The sequence below is a fragment of the Haliaeetus leucocephalus genome, unplaced genomic scaffold, assembly GCF_000737465.1.
Source record: "Haliaeetus leucocephalus isolate CR32 unplaced genomic scaffold, Haliaeetus_leucocephalus-4.0 Scaffold41, whole genome shotgun sequence".
NCBI classification, from domain to species: Eukaryota; Metazoa; Chordata; class Aves; order Accipitriformes; family Accipitridae; genus Haliaeetus; species Haliaeetus leucocephalus.
The window spans coordinates 1,944,608-1,964,670 of NW_010972477.1; the positions used below are offsets into that span (position 1 = coordinate 1,944,608).

The following is a 20,063-nucleotide window of genomic DNA, read 5'->3' on the forward strand; positions in this document are numbered from 1 at the left end:
GGGGCGGGGGCGGCCGCGGCGCCGGGGGTCCGGCTGCCGCTTGTGAGGAGGAGCGGGAGTCGCCGGTGCCGCCGGCAGCCCCGCGGGCGGGCGTGAGAGTCCCAGAACCGTGGCTCGGGTTGGGAAAGCCCTTTGGGGTCACCGAGCCCGACCGTTAGGCTGGGTGTCGAAGCCGAGTCCTGCAGGAGCTCCCGGGGGAGAGCGGTGGGAGCGGAGGGAAGGTCCGGGGCCGCGGAGAGGAGCGGAGCCGGCCGTGCGCTCGAGCCTTGGGTCCAGTGGGTGTTTGCTGCCGGAGGGCGAGGTGTCGGAGCCTTGCCCCCCTGCTAGGCCTCGTCCCCGGACCCCCCCCCCCCGGGGGGGAGCAGGATGAAGCCCGAGGTGGAGCTCGGGCAGCCGGCGTGAGGGTCTGCCTGGTCCGGGCAGCCCCCTCCGCGGCGGGGTGGGCGTCTGTGGGCACGGGGTGGCGGGGAAAGGAGCGGCTCTGTCGGCGGGACGGTGAGGCAGCGCTGGGGAAGCGGTAACTCCTTCGTAACTCCTTCGTAACTCCTTAGTAACTCCTTCTGCCTTCGGCTCAGAACCCCTCAAGGCTTCCTCTTTGCGAAGCGCGTCGCAGCGGCACGCTGCTAGCGCTACCCGAGCTAGTTGGGTCTTGCACGTTGTTTTGGAGGCCGTGTTAGCAGTCGGTCTCATTCTTAATGCTGCTTTGGGGTGGGTGGGTTTGTTTTTCTTTTTTTCAGATGTAGATGATCATAGGTGAAAAGATGGGTTTTTGTAAAAGGCGATTCCTCGTAATGGCGGCTTCTCCTTTTTGTGGTTTCGGTCATGGGTAAATAAGGGTAATGCCGTTGGATGTGAACTTAAAGAGATGACAACAGATATTTGACAAGCTTAATGTAGTTACATTAATTTCTCTTTGCATAAAGGTTCTTTAGGAAGATGATCCAGTAAAACACCAAGCTGACAAAGCTGGGTTGTTTCCTCCCAGAGCTTTCTCCCCTCAAGCCCCTACCTACCCGTAAAAAATACATACAACATGTAGTTTCATTTTCTTTGGTACAGTCAAGCGATGAGCAAGTGCTCTAAGAACTGCCAAATTGTTTTTTTTTTCCCAAACTAAATGGAATAGAAAAACCAAAATAGTATAAGCTGTGGCAACAGTTGTTTTCCTGTACTGGGTGGATGACAGCAGTACAGCATTAATCTGTCTGGGCAGTCTTCCTTATGGTAGAAGAGCTAGTCAGAAAGGCAGGGAGTGTGGTGTTTGGTCAGATGGCATCTCAAAATACTGAACATATATATACAGGCATAGTTAGACAGGAATTGTTAGACCACGCGTATATATAAAGCATCTGGAAGGCTTGGAACATTTGGAAATCTTGGGCGGGTGAGGGGAAGAGTGGAACTGGCACTCTCGTAGTGGCTTATTTCTAACCTTTAGGGTTGTGATGAAGAAAAAAAATAACTAATTCTTCATGCAGTTAAGTAGAATTTGTGTGGACTAGCAGTTACATTTGCAAAATATGTTTACTGTATATCTAATATATCTACTGTTCTGGATCTGTGTCACTTGAGTGGATGAATTTATGTATGACTTTTCCTGTTAATATGCCTGTAAAATAAGGAGTAGAGAGAAAAACACTAAAAAAGGGAAGGCATTGACTTGTAAACAAGGTATAGTCAGAGAGCTCCGATTTCATTAAGAGATTAAACGCTATACTTGGGCACAGAGGTTTGGGAAATGAACGACATACTTAATGTTGCCTCAGGTGTTATATGGATGTTTGTGGTATGTAAAACTGTAATGCTTAAAATTAAGTTAATGCTGTGTAATCAAATAATTCTCTTTGACTCATTCTTCTGAAAACGTTAAAGAATTCTGAAATACTAGTACAGCTAAAAACTGTTCTAGATAAGCCCATCTAAAAGCCTGCTGCTCAGAGAAGCTTGCCTTTCTCCCTGCTCTAGCCTTGAGAAAAAGACTAGGGAGTAAAACATTTCCTTCCCAGCCTTCCTCCACATCCCTGGGTTCCCTTCCTTTTTCCTGTGCTTGACCTTGGTGCTCATCAGAGGCTTCACTGGGCTGGTTCAACGTGCTAAACTGGCAGAAAACACAACTCCTCCAGAGGGAAAAACATGCTTCCTCTGTTTTGGAGTTGAGGTGAGTGCATGCTGCAAAAAGTCTGAGAATGGCTAGAGTTGTATCAAGGCGGGAGGGGGGTAAAGCTGAGGGTGGAAATAGAAGTAAAAAAAGAGGGAGAAGGGGAACTTCCCCTTTGGCTCACCCTTAGCCTATATAGCTCAGCATGTAATTTTGTTCCAATTTTTAAGGAATCTAGAATTTTGTCAATTTTGATTGAATTGTCCAGCTTAAAAACCAAGTAGCTGTTCTGAAACTTCCTTGACTGCACTAGTACCTTTTTTAAAAAAAAAAACAAACCCAAACAAACAACAAAACAAACCACCACACCCCAAACAAAAAAAACAACTGACAAACTGAAAGAGCACGAAGCATCCCCCACCGCCACCCTCAAACCCACAACATTGTTTTTTGGAGGAAAGGAGACTGTATGCTGTTAAGCTATTAGATTGCCAGTAAAGTAGTTCTGGTATGTTAGTAGCAAGGCACTTGTCAAAGGGGATAAATGCAAAGAATAGTTGATATTATTCTTATCTGACACTCATCTATGTGATAATGGGGTAAGTTGGGTTGTTCTTACTCTATGTTCTTCACTCCTTCATAATCATCTGAAATTCTGTAGCCTTGTATTTTCTGGTGATGTGACACCCTCCCATGTGTGAAGGAAGGAAAGACCTGGGTCGGTGGCTGTTTGGCTGGATTATAGCACTGGCCAAAGTAGAACTTGGGAAGAGTAGGGAGGCAGAGTGGAAATGAATGCTTGGATTGAACAATATAGTTGAGGGTTGGAGCCTGCTGACTCAAATATGCACAAAGCATGTGTGCCTGTGTCTTTTTTTAATGTGTTCATAATACAGTACAAGGGAAGGGTAGTCAGGAAATAGTAACTGGTTGCAGAAGAGAAGGAAACGGGAGTCTCTTGTAGGCAGTAATGGATGAAGTTTTATGAGAAATTCTGGCTTTGATTTTTATTGGCTTTTTTGTTTTCTTCACATGTGTTAGTAGTGACTGTCTATTAGATAGACCTGTCAAAACTTTGTGAAGTTGATCAAATCTCTATTTCATTACAGCTCTCCATGTCAGGTATTTCAAAGCGTAACTAGTATTTTTAGCATCCCATAGTATTATTTACCTAGCCACAGCAGTGTCTTATTTAGAAACCAATATGAGGACTAACTCCTACAAAATCTTTTTAAATTGAAGACCCTCAGATACAAGGAATATCAATGGCAAACCTGGTCATCTACCAAGAAGTCATCACGTAACTAATGAAGCACAAATACTGTGAATTTCTGTAAAATGTTAATTCCTGGAAAACCAGGAAACAGTTGAGGCAAGTATCTATATATGCAGTGAAGGGAAGACAGGCTAATCTGAGATGTCTGATGTATTTTCAGTTAGCTTCTGCTCAAACACAGAACCAGGATGTAGTTCAGTATTTACTGTACAGACAAATACAGTATTACATGTTCCCCTTCATCCTGTTGCAGTTTGTCCAGTTTTCTGTACCCTGACAGAATGCAAACTGATGTCTTCGCTTATTTTTTTTTTAATCTGCACAGGTTAGTTATCCCTCTCTGCCCTATTCATGTGCTTAGCCAGTAGTGTGCACAGTGTTTCCAGTACGGGCTAAAGGCTCAGGTCTAGAGATATGCATGGGAGCATGGGTTGGCAAATATGATACTGTTTTCCACATGCTCTTCCAGGCTCCAATAACTTCTGGGTCAGAAAAAGATGAGCCTTCTATGAAACTGGATTTATTTCTCATTTTTCGGTGAGTTTAGATTTTTAGATTAAGTTCTAAATTTGTTTGTATTCGAAATACACTCAGCGAATTTCTGTTCCATTATGTTTTTGGCACGTCAGAAACTGTGGCAGCAAGATCTGCTGCTCAAAGGCAAATTACCTCTTGTTTGTTTGTTTTCCGATCCAGTCATCAGATTAAAGGCATCAAATCATGCTAATACTTGTCAGGTCCCTTTCCACATTACTCAAGATTTTTATAAACCTTGTCCCATCTTAACCCCATCACCTTTTTTCCAAACTGAAAACTCTTTATTTAGTCATTCTTTACAAGGAAGCTATTTGTTACTTCTTGTTCTACTTTCTGTCTTTCTCTGAACTTTTTCCACTTCTGTTCATTTTGAAATGGGGGAAGTTCTACAATTGCACATGATAATCAAGTTGTGAACAAACAGTGATTTCTGCCCCCCCTTGTCTAACATGGACTTCTTTCCCTTTTTGTTCCTGATGTTCAGGCTGTGGTGTGAAAAGTGATTATTGATCTGGTGTTTTTATGAAACAAATCATAACCAAAGTACCTCATTCATGTGAGGTAATGAGCAGTTGGAGCCCAACTGATGTAGGATTGTTTTCCTTCATGTATGTACACATCTACTCTTAAATTTCTACATCGAATTTTGCCTGTTGGTTTAACATTCATTTAGTCTTGGAGACCTGCAGCTCTCCACTGTTGGCCTGTGCCTTGACTGTCCTAAATAACTTGAAATACTTTCAAACTGTCACATCTCTGGTCACTTCATGTTTTTTATTTTTGTTGCTGTTTTTTACTACTGTGCAGAACAGCGTATGTCCCAGTAGAATTTCAATGACCACTTCCATCTCTGAGAATAGACTGTATTTGTTTTCTGTTTTCTTACTCAGTTATTTACCTATGGCTTACCTAATATCTTCTCTTTTATTCTATGGCTGCTTTATTTCCTTAAGTATGTTCAGAGGACTTCATCAGAAGTCTTTTGGAGATCTTGGCGGACTGTATGAATTAGGTTTCTGTTATCCATGTGCTTGTTGATCCTTTCAAAGAACTCTTTCAGGCATGTGGGACAGAATATCCCTTTACAGAAGCCACATTTGTTTTCCTCCTCCGCCACCCCAATGTCATGTTGTATAATACAACATTCGACTGGAAAATATTATTCCTGTTGCAGATAAATGCATATCTGACGTTTGATCACAGGCACGGGAGTTAGACACAGGGATTTTCTTTGCTCCGAGAGGTATTGGCTGTCCTGATGTATGTCCGGCTCTGACAGGGTGCTCTAATTGATCCTTTCACTGTTTAATATAGCTATATGTATCACTGTGAATATAAGTGTTTCTGTTAGCTATTGATAGCTCTAAGGGAAATGGGGGCAAATAAAGGAGGCAGAGTTAAGGATAATAAACTAAATAACTGTGGAGTAAGTGGTCACTTAGAATTTTGTAACTGTTTAAACATTCCTTTTAGACTGTTGCAGTTTTGACCTTTTTTGGTAAGGAGAGAACCTTCATGCTTGAAATGGGCAGCAAATTATCATTTATACTCCATTGTGTTAATTTCATGTGAATGAAATGCTAACATTCTCTTGCTGTACTTATTGCCTAAGAGCTAAATGTAAATAACACTAGTCATAAAACAACTTTAAAGTAGAATATTCCCGGAGAAAGTAACATCAAATATAGTGATAACAACCCTCATAATTTTAACTTCTCTGATCCTGTAATGAAAATACTGTTACTGAGATTTTTTTGATCGTGATTGCTGATTCTTCTGTTGGTGATAATACTTTTGCAGCCATCAGAATATGGTGAATAAAGGTCTTCTGGTATAACTGGTTTTTACTGTTTTTCATAACAGAACTTTGCTTGTAATGTTTTGTTATCTTACAAACTTAAGATGACTGTTACTGTGTTAAAAGCTCACAGGTAAGCATCGTAAAGACTACTTTTGGTAAGGGATATAGTTTGTTACTGCATAGCAGATCTTATTAGCTGCTGCTGGGGGAAAAAAAGTATTTCTATTCTCTCCAGTGCTACTGCTTGTGAACTGTTTTAGGGAGCCAAATCGGCAGGAAACTAGCTATGGCAGAAAAACAGTTGTTTTTAAAAAGTTGTTTTAAGAGGCTTTATTTCCTTGAATCAGCTCATTGCAGAACAACGGTGGTGTTCCACCCCCACCCCAACACAGAAAACCACCCCTTTTGGCAGCACTGACCTGATTAATTTTTCCTGCATCTTTGAACTATGTTGTTGCTTTACATAAAAATAGCATGGGGAATGAAACAATTGGCACTTTAGATTGCTCTTTAGATTAATGAACTATAAAATGTTATCACAGGGAACTTATTTTCTGAATCTGAGTAGAAATATTGAGGGTTCCCCCCTTAAAATGTGTTGCTTGGTTTAAATGAGTTCTCCTACCAATTTTATTTTTTTTCTACACAATCTTTTTGTGGCTTATGTGGTGGGTTTTGCATAATCAGATAGTATTTCTTTTCCTACTTGATTCAGTGTACCAGTTGAACAAGGAGCATTTCTGGTATACACTATAATTTGTATAACTGCAATTATTTGTATGCCCTGGCTTCGTAAAATGTCCAGACGGTAGCTAGCAGAATTTTAATTCTGCTAATAGTGTAGCTTTTCCTGTCAGGTTTCTATTTACCTTCCCCTACCCCAAGGTAATAGGAGTACTTCATGTTTGGAGTATGTTTTCCTTGGCTTTTTGCACCTTTGGTGCAGTGGTGACAGTGTCATGATTTAACCCCAGCCGGCAGCTCAGCCCCACACAGCCGCTCACTCACCCCCCCTGCAGGGAGGTGGGGGAGAGAATCCAAAGGGTAAAAGTGGGAAAACTCATGGGTTGAGATAAAAGGAGTTTGATAGGGAAAGCAAAAGCTGCGCACACAAGCAAAGCAAAACGAGGAATTCATTCCCCACCTCCCATGGGCAGGCAGGTGTTCATCCATCTCCAGGACAGCAGGGCTCCAGCACGCCTAACGGTGACTTGGGAAGACAAACACCATCACTCCGAACATCCCCCCTTTCCTTCTCCTTCCCCCAGCTTTACATGCTGAGCATGACATCCTATGGTCTGGAACATCCCTTGGGTCCGTTGGGGTCAGCTGTCCTGGCTGTGTCCCCTCCCAACTCCTTGTGCCCCCCCAGCCTCCTCGCTGGTGGGGTGGGGGGAGAAGCAGAACAGCCCTTGGCTCTGGGTAAGCACTGCTCAGCAGTAACCAAAACCTCCCTGTGTTATCAACACGGTTTTCAGCACAAATTTAAAATGTAGCCCCATACCAGCTACTGTGAAGAAAATTTACTCTATCCCAGCCAAACCCAGCACAGACAGCAAAGACAAATTCAGTGGCAAAGGTGTCATCACTCTCAGCAGTGGTTGTGAACGTTTTTTCCTTCCCTGCTGAAAGAAAAATACATGGTGAAGTGCATTGGGTGTATGTGGCAAGGTTTTGGCAGCGATGGGGCTGCAGGGGTGGCTTCTGTGAGAAGATGCCAGAAGATGCCTCCATGGCAGACAGAGCCAGTTCTAGCCAGCTCCAAGACAGACCGGCTACTGGACAAAGCTGAGCCCATCGGTGATGTTGGTAAGAAGGGGTGTAAAAAAAAAAAAAAAGGCTGTGCAGCAGCAGCTAAGAGAGAGGAGTGAGAATATGTGAGAGAAACAACCCTGCAGGCCCCCAGGTCAGTGCAGAAGGAGGGGCAGGAGGTGCTCCAGGTGCCAGAGCAGAGATTCCCCTGCAGCCCATGGGGAAGACCATGGGGTGCAAGTTGTCCTCCTGCAGCCCATGGAGCAGATATCCACCCTGCAGCTCATGAAGGACCCCATGCCGGAGGAGGTGGATGTGCCCTGAAGGAGGCTGTGACCTGTGGAGAGCCCACACTGGAGCAGGCTCCTGGCAGGACCTGTTGCCTGTGGAGAGGAGTTGATGCCGGAGCAGGTTTTCTGGCAGGACCTGTCACCCCATGAGGAGATCTGTGCTGGAGCAGTCTGTTCCTAAAGGACTGCACCCCACGGAGAGGACCCATGCTGCAGCAATACTTGGAAGAACTGCAGCCCATAGGAAGGACCCTATATTGGAGAAGGTCACGAAGGACTGTCTCCCATGGGAAGGACCCCACGCTGGAGCAGGGAAAGAGTGAGGAGTCCTCCTCCCTCTGAGGAGGAAGGAGCGGCAGAGACAAGGTGTGAGGAACTGATGGTAACCCCCATTCCCTGTTCCCCTGCGCTGCTGGGGGGAGGAGGGAGAGAAAACTGGGAGTGGAGTTGAACCTGGGAAGAAGGGAAGGGTGGGAGGAAGGTGTTTCTAGATTTGTTCTTATTTCTCATTATCTTACTCTTTTATTAATTGGCAATAAATTAGATTAACTTCCCCAAGTTGAGTCTGTTTTGCCCATGATGGTAATTGCTGAGTGATCTTCCTGTCCTTTTCTTGACCCGCAAGCTTTTTAATCTTATTTTCTCCCCCTGTCCTGTTGAGGAGGGGGAGTGATAGAGCGGCTTGGTGGACACTTGGTGGCTAGCCAAGGTCAACCCACCATATGAACTCTATGAAAATCACAGTCTCTGATTTCATATGCAAATTTTCAAGTAGTTGCAAAATTGGACGAAGTTTTGATGCACTAAGTTGTGCAACACTAGGTTCTTGCTATGCTGCCCTGACCCTGCTTTACAAGAGGTATAACTGTTTCTTTGGCAGCTTTTCAACCCTCAAAATTGCAGTCCTTGAGTTTTAGGGCATCAAAAGTGTTACCTACTTATTTTTAAAGGTCTGACGGTAATCTTCAGAAATGGATCCGTGAGCAGTTAGTAGTATACAAACTTAAAAGATGGTTCCTGAATAACTTTGCTCTTGAATCACAGCTATAAGAAAGCATGGCTTAATAAAGTCTGTGTTAATTGGACAGTATTTAGTATCTGCTTCTTGACTTCAATGGCTAGCATTCTTAATTAGGCACCTTAATTAGCTGTATCCTTTAGCTAACTCATAGCAACCAAAAATAAGCAGCATTCAACCTGTTTAGGAAATCATTCTGGGAGCCTTTGGGAGACGAGATGTTGACTGGTAACTGCTTTGCAAAAATGAAATTTTTTCTTAAACTCGTGTATCTTCTGGAAAAAAAAAATCCTTTCTCTTTTTGGGAGAAGAAATGAAAAACTTGTTCTGTTTGTTGCCTTCTGACAAGGGGCACACAAGTTTGAAACTCTTTTTAAAATTAAAAGCATCTTCCTACAAGTTTACTTTTTGAAGAGGATAGAACCTTTTAGCAGATTAGTTCCAGTCTTGAAGAATGGGAAGCTTGCGTATTTTTCATCTAGCTTCAGAAAGGAAAGTTTAGAACATCCTTGAAAATATGTTGGAACTTCACTTTGTTACCTGTAGAACTGTCCTGATAGAAAATTAGCAGGGCATAAACAACCTAATAGCTTGCTGCCATTGATTAGTGACCAGTCCTATCTCTATCCCTCTACTGGCCTTTCTTGCTTTGTGGAATATCTGCTGAGGACTTGCACAAACAGCTTTATTTTGCTAATGAGGAACAAGAAGCAGTACCTGGGGAGAAAAAAAAAAAAGAGAGAAAAAAAAAATGGGGAGGTACAGGATGCAGGCTTTTTGCAGCATCAGTGGGTTAAAGCAGCTCTTTTGGGCTCTGATAAGCACCAGAGCTGGTTCTAGGAAGGAGGAACTTTGGGAAATGGACTTGGAAGGAGCCTTCAATCCTTTCAGCCTTTCCACAGTTGACCATGCTTGTGGCATAGGTATTAGGATCACAGAGAAAAGTAGGTTTTGGATGTGATTCAAAGATTTGACGTCAGGAACTAGTCTGTTCTAAGCAGTAACATCAATTTAATAGAATTGAAACAGTTTGTATGAAGTTGTTTAAGGCTGGTATAGAATGTGTGAAATAGATTAATGCATAAACTAGAAAACAGCGATGTCTCTAATTTGAAAGAGAAGTAAAAAATTATGCAGCCAGTCTTAAAGAGGACCCCTTTATAATTTCAAAATACTTCTTTTTAAAAAGAGTGCTTGCAAAGTTACTAGAATTATGTTTTAAGGTGTTTTTTATCTGTTACATCTTAAGTACAATTAACGCAAGCTTTTTCTACATAAAAATCAATGTTTAGCAACTATACTTATGGTTAAGTTGCTTAAGATCTGCTAATTTGTACTTGATGCGTAAAATTGGCTTTTTTAATAGTAGATAGATCTTTGGAATAGGTTAATGCTACCTGTTGCTAATGTGTACTGATCTGCTTAGTGGGAGTATTTTAAAGTGAATTTATTTGATGGAAAGAAAACTTTAAATGTACTTATTAGGCCAAGACCTGGGATGTTTTAGTGACTTGACCCTGCCCATTTCACTAAGCATGGTGTTTATTGCTGACGGAAATCCTTCGGCTTAATTCTCTTTAGAGAGTTCTGTGACTGTCATGTAGTTTGGCTGTGTCATGTGCATGCTTCACACTGCATGAAGCCTTAATGACTTGTTTCAGGATTAATCCAATACTAGTAAGAAACAGGATTTGAGGTCTTACACAAAGCTGAGAGGAAGCAACTGTCAGTTTCCTGTTTCAATTCGTGATACGTGAAGAATCAGTGGAGGGGAATGACTTGATTTTTTTTTTTTCTTAATCATGAGTGAACAAGACTATGAAGAAAGCGGGCCAAATCCAAGTGAGTCTCTTCAAAAGACAATACCATTGTTCTAATGACTTTTTTATTGGAATAGCAGGTTCTGTGCTTCCAGCTATATTATAAAGAGCTTTTGCAGTGTGTTTTCGTTAGAAGTAGACTGTGCTTGATTATAATAGTAGCCTAAGTAAGGGAAAACTAAAATTTAGTGATGTTGATAACGTAAGTGATGGATGTAGTACTAGAGTCCTCCATTATGTAAAGGGGTTTACAAGGAGCTTAAGTACACCTTGTTCTGCTTTTCAACATAACTTACTTAAATTATGCTAGTCATTGATAAAAATAATGCAAGAAATTTGTGATGTAGTACATATATTTAGACATTTCTTTACCAAAAAGACCAATAACCTGCAACTTTGAAGTAGATTGCACTGCATTCTTAAACCAATCTGATGCAAAAATTCAGAGGCAAGATGTGTTCAGGCAAGTTTATTGATGCCTCTTCATAATTTGAATTAAAGCAAGGTAGTGTCTTTTGAAAACTTGAGTTTGTTAGAATTTTAAAGATTACTTCTGTATATTTTTGGGTTAGGAGTGGTAAGAAACTAAATTTTTAAGATTGGGTTCTCTTTAGTTGCCTGTCAATCAAAAATTTGGACATACAGGAAGTAAATATGCACGATAGAGAAGATAGAATTACAGATTTTGCCACAGGCAGTTTTCTAGGATGTGAAACTTGCGTACGTCAGTCTTAGTGACTTCTAAACTTTATGTATTTTTACCTTAAAAAGTTTATTTACATTAACAGTAAATGCTTGTTTACCCTTGGGCAAAGATAAGGATCTTATCTTCATATTCTCAGTTTGTAATGGTTTGTTCTTAATGTGACTGAATAATAACTTAATGAAAATGTTACCATAGTTTTTTATTAAAAACTGTTATTTTTCACCTGTATCTGGCTAACTGGAACCTACTTCAAGGTACATGGGCTGTGATTAAGAATTGCCCTTTGGAAACTATGAAAGGTTAGGACTTTTCTGTGAAGTATTGCTCTTCAACTGCATTTTGCTTTAGACAGCAGCATATAAAGTTAGAAATTTCTAGTGGGAAGCAAAACTTTCTAGTTTTACACATGTACTTGTTTAGAGAACAGCTATACCTTATCATAGCCAAGCTACCTTATTTGAGGCCATGTGGTTCAGAAGTTTTAGATCATTCTTACGTCTTTGAATACCAGTTGTATTCTTTTGCCATATATTTTGTCATTTATTTTTCAGATAGATGTTAAACTCTTACAGCGTGACAGGAGACATAGATGCTTGCTTTTTTGGACAGAATGTGTTTGATCAGAAAAGCAAATAGGAACATTTCCTGAATGTGAACAATATTGACAGACGTAGTGTAGGACAGCGAGGAAGCAGTGAATCTGGAGAGGATTTAGGGGTCAGACTGGAATAGAATAGCATGAGCTTGGTTTAATGCTGTGGTAAAGAGGGCTAGCCTGATCCTTGGAGTAGAGAGGTGATGATTATACTTCTGTAAATAGCATGCTTGAGACTGGTGTTAGAAGGCTGTATTTGATTTTTAAAGTTTGAAAAAAAAATTTTTGCATAACTTAAACTGGAGAGAATGTTGCCACAAAAATTATTAACATTAGGAAAATGTTTTATGAACTTAACTGTTTCAGTTTTTCAAAAGGAAGCTTGAGATGATTTGATAAGTATAGTTACCTTCAGAGATAGAAAATACTAAGTGGAAGTGGTTAAATTTCGAAGGTGTACTAGAATGTTATAGGTAGGAGTTTGAAAAGAGCCAAATTTAAATAGGAATAAGGAACAATTTGAGATTTTTACAGTAATTAAAAAACATTTAATCTTTATAAAGATAAATTGATAGGCTTTTTTCTTATTTCCATTCAAAAAACATCAAGAGATACACTGGTCAAATTTCAGTATGCATTTTCAAAGTCATAGAGCCTAATGCAGAAATGAAATTCTGTAGCCAGTGGAAAGACAGGAAATCAGATTAGATGGTCTAATATTTTTGTCCTTAATCTCTTGAACAGGCATCCTAGTGCAAATTTAGGATCACTTAAATGATCATTTCCTTCTACTCCAAGCCCTGCTCTGCCACTTTCCCAAAGACAAGACACCTGTAACACATTTTTTTTTTCATACTCTACCTCATTTGATTTGGGGTGGCGGGGCAGGAAAGGGCAAAAACCAGCCACTATAGTTCTATGTTGTAGTAATGTTGGCATTAGTGCTATGGAAGTGGCGTTGCTTATGCTGATTGCTCATTCCTACACCGATGGTGTCTCTAGTGACAGCACAAGCATTTGTGTAGTGAACACACAAACTCCTCTGGATTAAAGGTATCGGAAAGAATAAAACCAAAAGCAAAACAACCCCATCCCAACTCGGCATTAAGTGCACACCACTGTTGCATTTATAATAGTTCTGTTTGTGTGAGGATACAGACACACAAATGGGTGAGTAGTTAAGTGTGAGAGGGGAACTAGAGGGCCACCTCTTTGGTGGCAAAGGTGGCCTCTGCCTGTTTAACCTATACTGTTGGGTTCTGTCTGTCTTGGTGTAAAATGGACCGATCTGGATCAGCTTAGAAATTTTTAACTGGTAACATACCTTAAAGTATTACACCTGTCAGAGTTTGTGAGGACCACTGCTCTGAAACTTCTGAGGAATATGAATTTGAACAAAGCGCTGTCTTTTGCCTCTATGACCAACACTTTGAATTGTGATATGCAGACATATTTCTGATGTAAGTTTTGTTTGGTGTGTGGAAATGTTAATGAGAAATCATCAGATGACATTGGTGGCTCTAAACTCGAGGCTAGCACAACTCTGGGATGGTTTGTGATAACTTGCGTGGGTTACACTGCATTGGCAGTTGCAGGGCTAGGGCGTGTGGGAGTGCACATTGTGATCATCTGCGTGAACGCTCTGAATATTGCCTCCCGAACTTGAGAGATGTCTCCTACCTTCTCTGCTTGCAGCTGTAGATCTCATGTAGAAAAGATGATGTAATTTGTTGCAGCTAATTTCTGTGTAAATATAGCTACACCCATCACAGGTGCTTGAGTATCTGTAGAAATCAAGATTAGGAATTGTTGCATGATCTGTCAACACAGAAAATACCAGACACGCTTCTAGGAAAGGTATGTTAGTGATGGCTTTAGTTTGTCCACTGGTCCATCAGTAAGCACAAAGTTGTGAACATTCCATAGCAGATTAAAACAGTAATAATAACAATAATTTTAAAAGTATCTATTTGAGGGGGAAAAACATTTATTTCTAGAGCTTAGGCTTTGATCACCTTATGTTGGCTGGAATGGAGTGTCACATCAACAGGTGGGGTTTTTTTTGTGTGTGTTGCAAGACAGAGGAAACATTAGACCATAATCAAGCCCACAAGATTTTTTTTGTTGTTGTTTTATTTTGCCTTTCTTATGGATCTTTTAATACCAGTGGTGGTCCAAGATGAAATACTGGCTCAGATGGACTACTAATCTATTCCAGATTTAAGATTTTTGCCTGTAAACCCTCATAACTTGAATTACTTTCAGAAATCAAGCAACAGGAAGCATGGATTTTCAGAGTGCTTTGGTTGAGGAGTTTTAATTGGATTCCAGAAGACATGTGCAGCTTAGAGGAATGTCTAGAACTACATTGGAAGTCATAATTTTTATTGTATGTTTAACTCGCCTCCACAACTGAGAAGAGTTTGAATTGTTGCAATTTCAAAGAAGCCTGAGGGAAAGGTGATTTGTTGTCAAGCACTGGAACAGGCTGCCCAGGGTAGTGGTTGAGTCATCGTCCCTGGAGGTATTTAAAAGACGTGTAGGTGTGGTGCTTAGGGACATGGTTTAGTGATGGACTTGGTAGTGTTAGGTTAATGGTTGGATTCTGATCTTAAGGATCTTTTTCAACCTAAAGGATTCTATGATTTTATTATCTTTAAGCTTTCTCACAGAATTCAAGAGAATAGGGTTAAAACACAAAGCTGTAAATGACTTGAGACTTACTAGTGGAACAAAGTGCCTATTCCATGTTACCTCAGTGGAAGCAACTGAAATATTTTTTTTCTATTTGCACAAGAGGTGATATTTACAGCATTTGTGAAAGGTGTAAACCCTGTCTTTTCTTAGTTCTGGTTTTCCAGTGAATCCCTTCTTTCCAAGAAGGGATGAGCTAAGGATTGGGATAGTAGCTTATTTCATTAACCTCACCATAGTTGCTGGCTGTGTGTTGAGGTCCTAAAACTAGTTCTTTCTACTGGAAATGGTGTAATACATCTCAAATTGAGTTATATGTTTGTGAGGCTCACAGTATTTCTAAGCATATTAAATAAGCATACTCCCAAAGGTGTTGTTTTTTAATTTACAGTCAATATGATTTTGTTGACAGCAATGCTGAAAACTCAAAGGAGCTTGTTCAAAGGTGTTCATAATTGTGGGATTAGTCAACAAACTGCAGATGAGAGAGTACTTGTCAGTACATTTTTGTGGTCATTTTTCCAGCATTGATCCTCTTTCAAACAGAGCTAAAATAGATAATGTTGATCATGTCAAATACTATAAAAAAAGCTGTACCAAACATTCACAAAATGAGACAACTGTATTAAAGAAACGGGAGACTACTTCTGTAGAGTCTGGTAGTGACAGGCTGTTTTGAAGACTAGCATTAGAAAGCTTTAAAATAGGTAGATTATTTGTTGGAAACACTGAAAAGGGATTTGAAGAACAGGAAACTGAAGCTCTATGTTTTTTCCATTTGAAGTCTATGAGGTGCATTTGACAAGACTTGTTTGTTAGAGATATTGTGCTCTGAGCTTTTTCCTATTGGAACAAAGCCAAATAACTTTGTTCAGAAATACAAGCATATAAAGGAAGACTTTATTATTCTCCTCCTACAATTTAAAATACTCTATGTACAGTGCTGAGGTGCTGATTTTTACCTCCAGAACTGGTAAGACAAAACTATATTCTTTAACCTCAGAATTGTGAATACTGATTCACATTATTTGTTTGGTTACCCTTTTGATGTTTTGATTAGTCTACTGGTACGCACTGAAGCAGTAACACCAGTGATATTACGCACTGTATGAATGCAGAACAATACTTGAAATTCCCCAGCTCACTTTCTGAAGAGTAATCCTTTCTGAAGGGATTTGAAGTACCCTGAAGAGAATACTAACATTTAGCTAATAAGTACAGCTACCAGCTGTCAATAGGTGAGAAAGTCAATAGAACTGTGGTCTTAGCAAGGCAAATATCAAGCAACCTTAGTTGTATGTTAACTTGGGAATGTGCCTTTTAATGAATGCTTTGTAAAAACTTTAGCAAAAATAACATGGTCATTTCAAGGAACGGAGCTAAAAGAAAAACAGTGTTCCAAAAATCCTGGGAAGAAAGTGCAACGTCTTAACTAAGAAGTTCTAGTGCTTGTACGCTTTAGCAAGATGATGAGAGGAATCAGCATGTATTTGCTTGGGGACAGAGATGCTTTTCGTTGTCTGTGGAAAAGCTAACTGAACCTTTCTCTAAGTACGATGGAGCCAATTGAAGGATAAATGGCAATTTCTCAGACAATCTTGTGCCAAACCAGCATGTTCCATGCACTGTGAAACATCTCGGGGTGCTGGTCCACGAGGGAGATTCTTTTGTGTTCACACTGCTCTTTCTGCTGGCCTTGCATTGTGTTGTTGGAGGAGGGGAACCTAGCCAGGCTGTAGGACTTGGAGCAGTGGGGGAACAATTATAAACTGTAGAGAAACAGAAGGATGACAGCTGGAGGATATGGATAGAAGGAGATACATTGGATAAGAATAGTAGTTGTGGATGAATTCATTAAAAGTTCTTCTCTGGATCATGGAATTAGTTCTAGACCCCTAAGCTATCTTTTGAGTCTCTTACAGTAGTATGTGACTTCTGTGTCATGATAGTAAGTATAGTGATACTATGGAAAGTCTATTGGACAAGGGAGCTATGGAGAGCGGTAGGAAATCTGTCAGGGATGTAGTCACTCATCTGCTTGAGGGACTGAGATCTATTTCTGTCTTTATTACAACCAAGATAATACTTTGTGCTGAGACTGGTGTCCGTGTTTGCAAGAGCTTTGTTCCTGGACTTCATATGGGGAGAAGTGTCCTGGAGGGGGCGGAGTAGAGGACACAGGGAAAAGACTACAACTTGTTTTCCAGCTGTTCCATAATTCTGTAGTGAAGAGGCTGCGTAGGTGCTATTGCCCTAACTTGTGAATGTAAGGGCAAAAGCGCAGACGGGCAATTGGCATAGGCAAGAACTTGAGACTGTTTGGGAATGCCAATGTCATGACAGTAGCAGCGCGCAATAGCTTTTGTATTGCGTGGACTGGAAGGCAGTGAAAGTGATGCTCTATTTTTTGAGAGGTGTGCCAGAGCAGGTCAGGGAGCTACAGATTAATGACATGGATGTTTCAATAACGAATAGAATAAATATAGCACGTCATGGAAGAGTCCCCACAACCTTTACAAAATAATTCCATTTACATTGTTTTTTCATAAATTCCTACCTCAACTACTGGAGTTTCTTGGAAGGGGTCAGTAAAGTAATGAAAAGGTAGGTTTGGGTCTTTTTTAATTGTTGTTGCTCAGGAGGTTTATGTGAAGTTCTATTATCAAGTGCTTTTAAGTAAACTAGAAAGATGGGGCAAGGGAAAGGGGGGAGATCAGTATATGTATTAAAGAATTATAACTAATAATTAAGAGGCAGAACACTATACAAAGATCAGACTGTTAAACTTAATTTCCTTAAATGAGGACATTGAGTCCATGTGTCTGGGATAAAGACACAGTGTTTGGAAGCCACCTCCAGTGTTATCTGAAACCAGTTCTTAAACCAGCATCTTCTGACTATTCCATTTATGGTATACCTTGTCTTTTTTTTCCTTTTGTTTCTAATTGTTGCACTTTTTTTTTACCAGGGGATGGGGTTGCCAGGGAAAGTAGTCCATTTATTAACAGTGCAGAGATGGACAGAGGAAACATGTATGAAGGAAAGAATATGGCTCTCTTTGAGGTAAGTTAAATACCCCAAAAACATATTTCATTCACCTTTGATTGAGGCTCTGGTAATAAGATGAAAACAAGCAAACCCCTGTTTTCTTTCTCTTGTGAAACTTAGTGGGGGAAAAATCAATTTTAATAACTTTTCAGTACTTTGTTTCCTGCTAACATTCCATTTCAGTGGATTTGAATGATGTAATAAAAGAAAGTGCTAAGATTTTTTCCTTCTATATTTTAGTTTATCTGTACAGGTAAGAACAGTAAATTTTGGTATGCATTGATGTGAAGATATGAAATAAGCCTTCTTGCGTTTAAAATTTTGGGGCTAGGATCTAGAAATTGTTGTTAGAGAAAGCTGCTGAAAGTTAATTCTAGTGGTTTTAACAAAGCAGTATCCAGTTTTAAAAGGATTAGCAAATATATTATGTTGAACAGGGAAAATACAGGCTTCTTTTAAAGCAGCAAAACTATAAAATGAACTGTGAAAGGCCATGACTTATAGTGTCCAATTACAGTGCAAAGCATACCATAGCTATTTCTACTTTCTAGTATAAACATCTACTTTATAATGCAAGTTTTAATACCTGTTTAATTCACTGAATGATTGCAATCATTTACAGAAAAAAGTATATTGTTATGGTACATTTAAGTGCTACTTTTACAGTGAAATAGTACTTTTAGTAAAGTTTAACCTAAGTTGTTCTGCTCTAGCAGCATCAACTGGTCTTGCTTTGATGCTTGCTATTAACAATAAACAAGGTCCTTCCAACATTGTTTGCTTAACTATCCTGCTGTTGCATTCTACCCACTGTTTTCTTGTCATCTTCTTATGGTCCTCACTTCTTCCTTTCAAATATCTTTGCACAGAGGACATGATCTTTCAGTTCCCTCTTTCTGCATGACCCAAATAATGTATTTTTACTGTTTGTCACTAAGTCTTAGAGCAGATTGTGCTAAGGATCAAGGTAATGTCGGTCATTAATTTTCTGTCTTTGTCATGTATGGAATCTGTTACTATTTTTTGACAGAAACCATAGTGGTGGAGTTTTGTTACTGAATTTCTCTCCTTCAACTTCTATTCCATAAAGCAATGTTCAAAACTCCCTGTTGTTCAGATTAGCTGTTGTATTCCTCAGTGTCAATAAATTGGCGATACCTGCTTTTTGTCCCTAATCTCATTTGAATATATGCTTGCATCAGCTCTTTTGAATAGTGGCTGACGTTAAATTCTCCACTGATGGTATAATGATGACTATCTTTTACATATCTCGGATTATAGACCATGCTGTTAGAAGGCCTTGAAAGCCTTCTAGTGAATTCATCACCATTGCTGTTGTAGTGGTGAATCTTTTTTGGTAGTATGTATGTTTCATAGTATGTTTCCCACAATCTTATTCTTCTCATGTTTTCAGCTGACTTGTGTTTAAATTTTTGTATAAACTGTTAGAAAGAAGGCTATTATAGCCTTGATTAGCATGACCTGATGCCTTAGTTCTTGTCTTTATGTGCAATCCTGATCTCTTGTCTTCCGTCCAATATTTGAGTTTACGTACTTGATTGATTTCTCTGGTTCTGCTTCTCCTGGAATCCTTTTATTGTATATGCTTCTCCTGGGTTTTATTATTTGTTTTAGCATGTTTTTGTTTTGTAGCAGATATTTGGCTAAAGAAAGATGGGTTGACTTCTGTGTCAAGTAATATTAGACATGTGCAATTACATGTGATATGCATATGTATCTATATTTTCAACAAATGAATACTTTGGAAGTAGCATGTGTGGTTTGAGATAAAATATGTAAGCCTGCAACAGTAGGCTTGAGAGTGATCCTTAAGTATCTTGGTGCTTGAGGGAATCCTTTAAGGCCGCTCTCTAGACACAAGCAAGATGCTGGAAAAACAGCCTAATGGCTCGACCCTGCCAGTACAGTCCCCTAAAAGCTGTATTGTGGTAGGAATAGATTTTTATAATTAACAATGGCCCTTCTCTAGATTTCCCTTATGTTCCAGCTATAGAAGCTGTGTATTGTAAGATAGTGTAAAAAAGTGAAAGAAATACTGCAAGGTAGCCATGTAGTGTTAAACTTCCAGAAAGATTTAGACCTCTTGTTGGTTGAAAGCTGACTGGTATTTTGTCACACTAATTTTTGGATTTGAGTGAATAAGGGCTGACCTGTTGAGAGTGTGTTTGATGTAGTATCATAAAATCATGACTTTTAAAAAAAACCTATTTAATAAATGCATTATTCTTAAAATCCCAACAGGAAGAAATGGATAGTAATCCCATGGTGTCATCTCTTCTTAATAAACTAGCAAACTACACTAACTTAACTCAAGGTGTGGTGGAACATGAAGCAGATGAAGACAGCAAGCGAAAGGAGGTCAAGGTATTTAAACTTCTAATGAGTTATTGAGACAACGCTAGCCACA

General features: G+C 39.9%; 1 protein-coding gene across 3 annotated transcripts in view; it reads left to right on the forward strand.

Moving 5' to 3' along the window:
* The window catches only part of SLC12A7 (solute carrier family 12 (potassium/chloride transporter), member 7), a 105,237-nt gene that overhangs the window by 35,637 nt on the left and 49,537 nt on the right, over positions 1-20,063 (forward strand). For 2 of the 3 annotated variants that reach the window (XM_010576805.1, XM_010576824.1), the window contains exons 2-3: positions 17,556-17,650; positions 19,898-20,020. In XM_010576805.1, coding sequence (XP_010575107.1) covers positions 17,603-17,650; positions 19,898-20,020 — 171 coding nt within the window. In that variant the 5' untranslated portion in view covers positions 17,556-17,602. Of the gene's footprint in view, positions 1-17,555; positions 17,651-19,897; positions 20,021-20,063 lie in introns of those variants that run through there. The other variant, XM_010576815.1, reaches the window with a different exon arrangement.